Raw genomic sequence first — 3,865 nt, 5'->3', positions numbered from 1 at the left:
CGTCCGAGACGGACGCTCGGCAGCTCTGAAGGATCAACGCCACGCAGCTCCGGCTCGGCATTGAGCAGTCCGAGCGGGAGGCGGTGGAGGCAGCGAGGGTGGCCAAGCTCAAGGGCAAGCAGGGCCGCATTGTCCGGCGCTTGCAAGGCTACATCGTGATCTCCGGTTTCTCCTTCTTCGACGGGTCCGACTCTGACGTCGACCCACCTCCCGCCGCGGACGCCTACAACAGCGCTGGCGACCGGAAGGGTAAAGGGCCGGCGAGGAAGTGGTGAAGCTTGGCCCTCTCCTTTTATATGATCTAGCTCGAGTATCTAGTTAGAATGTGCCCGGTCGTTGAACTGTGTGAATTGTATGCCCGTTTGACCACCTTTCGGTGATGTTTATGTGAATTATGCCCATTTGGTATTGGTTTATATGTCCGTTTTCTGTCGATTTTGATCGTTTGGTGATCTACATACTATATTTCAGGAATTTGTATGAAAATATGGTGCCGGATATGAGATATGCGGCTGTGGAGACGCAGATTTAGGGACAGTCGGTCACGTGTCCGCGGGTGCATAGGGTGCTCTCAGTCCCGAAATCATTCTACCTCTACGACGATAGCTGGGCGTGTTTTTCTCTCTATACCGAAAAAGTTTCAGGCAGCACCAAAATATCTCTGAAATTTGGGTGATATTTCAGGCAACAGAGATCTGAAACTAGGACGACATATACCAGTCCCATTAACCCAATCGAGAACCGATCGGCAAATACATTAATTAGAGAAATTTAACCAGGGTGCATATTGATCTTAGGCCACGATCCAAACAACAAGCACGAAAATTTGTTAATGAACGACACTGGTTCACCATGCATGTGGTAGTAGGTTCCTACTATGCCTTTCTCTCGCCTGCTTTCAGGTCTGACTCGCAGACTTGACCAGCTCTTCGCTGAATTCCCAGAGTTGCTTCGCCAAGACGTCGCTCTCTGCCAATTTGCTCGTCTTCTCCTCGTTGCAGTCAGCAAAGTATTTGCCTGTAACTCCCTTCAACTGATGGCTGAGCCCTACATAGCAGGTGGTTGCTGCTCCCTGGAAATGAAACCGCAAGGCATCCTCTATTAGATAAGGTTAAATTACAGAAAAAAGTGCACAATGAACTATTTGTTACTCGAAGGTAAAGAGTAGAGAAGAACCTGGGGTACATTCTTCCAGATCAAGCAAGTGGCAACTTGAATTGCCTCTGCAAGTCAAAAAGAAAATTCATAACGCCGTGGAGACATAAAGGCACTTGCCAGAGAATGGTGCATAGCTAAAACTTGACATTTGACAAATACATTCACAAGAACAGAAAAATGAGCCGGGGAGCGTACTCATGACAGCATAGGAGTGCCTCATCAAATTGGTCATGATTACTCCAGGATGAAGGGAATTAACCGTGATGTTAGCTCCTTCCTCCTGTTTCAGTAACATGCAGTTTATGATGGGTCAGAATGGTTTGAAATTTTTTAAGACACTCCCAAATAGTATGAGCCCTCTATTTAGCATTGATCTTCCTCTGAATAAATGAGGTAGAAGGGCGAAAATTTGGAGAGAAATAATACCTTGAGCCGTCTGGAGAGCTCTTTAGCGTGCAGTATGTTTGCAAGCTTGGATTGTCCATAGGCCGACCTTCTATCGAATCTGCCAGTGCAAAAACCATCAGTAACAGTTCAAGATCTTCTCCAATTCCAAAGAACCACAAGAAACCCATACGTTTTCTTGTCATTGAGTGTATCGAACTGAATCCCCTTCGGATAGGTATGTTCGTGGGCGATCGATGACAGGTTCACGATGCGGCCCTCGATACCCGTAGACTCAGCAGTGGCTTTCATGTTGTCAAGCAGCAGGTTGGTCAGCAGAAAGTGACCTGATTGATCATAACAAGAGAGACAAATATCAGTATCAAAAAAGATACTGTAGATACTCCCTCCGTAAACTAATATAAGAGCGTTTAGATCACTAAAGTAGTGATCTAAACGCTCTTATATTAGTTTACAGAGGCAGTAGATAACTACCGCTGTGCCGAGACAATATATACCTAGGTGATTGGTGGCGAACTGCATCTCGACGCCATCCTCGGATAGCTGGAAGGGACAGAACATCACACCTGCATTGTTTCTGCAGAGCACAAGGGTTTTGGACGGCTTGGTTATTCAGAGCAGCGTACACATGAAGAAGAAAATGGAGTATCATAAGATCGAGATGAAGGGGTTGGCTGGTTTTGGTTACATCAGGATGTTGAGAGGGAGGTTCATGGAGTTGAACTGGTCGGCGAAGGCCCTGACGGACTTGAGGGAGCTGAGGTCGAGCTTCAGAACGTCGACGCGGGCGGCAGGGTTCGCCTCCGTTATGCTCTTCTTCGCCTCCGACGCGGCCTCCGTGTTCCTCGCCGCGATGATGACATGGGCTCCCCTCAGGGCCAAGACCCTCGACGTCTCCAGGCCGATGCCACTAGGCCCTCCTGTAAATGAGACACGAGTTTCAGAGTTTCCTAGCCCTGAATGGATCCTTCGAACATGCTACAAAAGGGATTGATTGTGACAGAACTTGAAGTTTACTCCAACAAATTGATGGTTTCGGGTGAAACTTCGTCACTGCATGCCGGGACGACGGCAGCGGTGTGTTGTGTGTTGTTACCTGTGATGACGACGGTGAGGTTTGAGGCGTCGACGCCGTCGGTGACCTGCTCCGCCGTGGAGGCCGACCCGAACCCGCTGGCGCCCGGCCTGCCGGTGATGAGCGACAGGAGACCCATCTGATGATTCTCAGCTCCCAACACCAGCAAGCTCGTGATGTGGTAGGAGTGACATATGCGGCATGCACATTTAACAGCGTAAGCCAGGAACTGGTCAAAAACACTACTATAACAGAACAAGGAGACAAAAACAAAATTTGAGCCCACAAGAACAAGAGCTAGTCGATGAGCATCGTTCTGGGCATCATCGAGGCTCATCCACCCGACGGATTGATCGATGGAAAGATCACTTTTGTCCGCGGATTCGCTAATCCTTCTCGGTCACCACCTGGAGAAATGCCGTCTGATCGTGTTAGTTTATACCATTTGGCGCGTGAGGCGCTGGCAACATGCCAGCGCGCACCTCCTTTCCTCCCCTTTTGGGCCGGCCCATGAGCGGAGCTGGACGCCCCAGTTTATTTTTTTATTTTTCCTGATTTTACTTTTTCTTCTTTATAAAATAAATATGTATTTTTACAAAGTTTCAAATTTCATAAAAAGTGAATTTTCCAAAAATACTCCAGAAATCATAAGATGTTTGTGGTTTAGAAAAATATTCATGATTTTGAAAAAAATGTTCGCATATTGAAAAAATGTTCGTGAATTCAAAAAACATTCATGAATCTCACAAAAACACTCATTGCTTAAAAAATGTTTGCCAATTCAAAAAATATTCATCATTTCGAAAAACTGCATGTTGACGAACAAAATTTAAACTCAATGAACATTTTCTTGAATTTGATGAACAAATGTTAATTTTGAGAAAAAAAACTCGAATTTGATGAACATTTTCTGAATATGATGAAAGTTTTTTAAAAAATGATGAACTTTTTTGAGTTTGATGAACAAATTTGAATTTGAAAAAAAATTGTGAATTCCATAAACATTTTGAGTATATTTAACACACTTTAAAAGTTTCATAATTGTTTTTGAATATGATGAACGTTTTTTAAAATTATGAACATTTTTTGAGTTTGATGAACAAATTTGAATTTGAAAATGTTTTTGAATTTGATGAACATTTTGAGTATGTTTAACATACTTTAAAATTTTCATTAACATTTTTAAAATATTATTAGCAAATTTTGAATTAGATGAACAAAAATTGA

At 44.2% G+C, this 3,865-nt stretch overlaps 1 protein-coding gene across 2 annotated transcripts; it reads right to left on the bottom strand.

Annotated features, from left to right (window-relative positions):
- Positions 1 to 886: 886 nt before the first annotated feature.
- Positions 887 to 2,792, bottom strand: LOC123125068 (short-chain dehydrogenase TIC 32 B, chloroplastic-like). 2 transcript variants are annotated; one of them, XM_044545600.1, is made up of 8 exons: positions 2,660 to 2,792; positions 2,252 to 2,483; positions 2,061 to 2,140; positions 1,736 to 1,889; positions 1,585 to 1,663; positions 1,354 to 1,438; positions 1,177 to 1,223; positions 887 to 1,072 (listed from the first exon to the last, which is right to left on the bottom strand). In XM_044545600.1, the coding sequence occupies exons 1-8, from the start codon at positions 2,775 to 2,777 to the stop codon at positions 899 to 901; spliced, it is 969 nt and encodes a 322-aa protein (XP_044401535.1). In that variant the 5' UTR covers positions 2,778 to 2,792; the 3' UTR covers positions 887 to 898. The 2 variants fall into 2 exon arrangements, with proteins under 2 accessions (XP_044401535.1, XP_044401536.1); XM_044545601.1 differs by having other exon boundaries at positions 1,177 to 1,211; positions 2,660 to 2,777.
- Positions 2,793 to 3,865: the final 1,073 nt, after the last annotated feature.

The sequence above is a fragment of the Triticum aestivum genome, chromosome 5D, assembly GCF_018294505.1.
Source record: "Triticum aestivum cultivar Chinese Spring chromosome 5D, IWGSC CS RefSeq v2.1, whole genome shotgun sequence".
Taxonomy (NCBI): domain Eukaryota; kingdom Viridiplantae; phylum Streptophyta; class Magnoliopsida; order Poales; family Poaceae; genus Triticum; species Triticum aestivum.
The sequence above is the reverse complement of the archived record's forward strand: the minus strand, read 5'-3'. Positions and strand labels throughout refer to the sequence as shown.

Coding starts and splice junctions, on each gene's coding strand:
- LOC123125068 (XM_044545600.1), bottom strand. CDS start 2,777: ATGGGTCTCCTGTCGCTCATCACCGGCAGGCCGGGCGCCAGCGGGTTC. Junction 1,664..1,735: donor ACACTCAATGACAAGAAAAC/GTATGGGTTTCT, acceptor TTGCACTGGCAG/ATTCGATAGAAGGTCGGCCT. Junction 1,439..1,584: donor AGCTCTCCAGACGGCTCAAG/GTATTATTTCTC, acceptor TTACTGAAACAG/GAGGAAGGAGCTAACATCAC.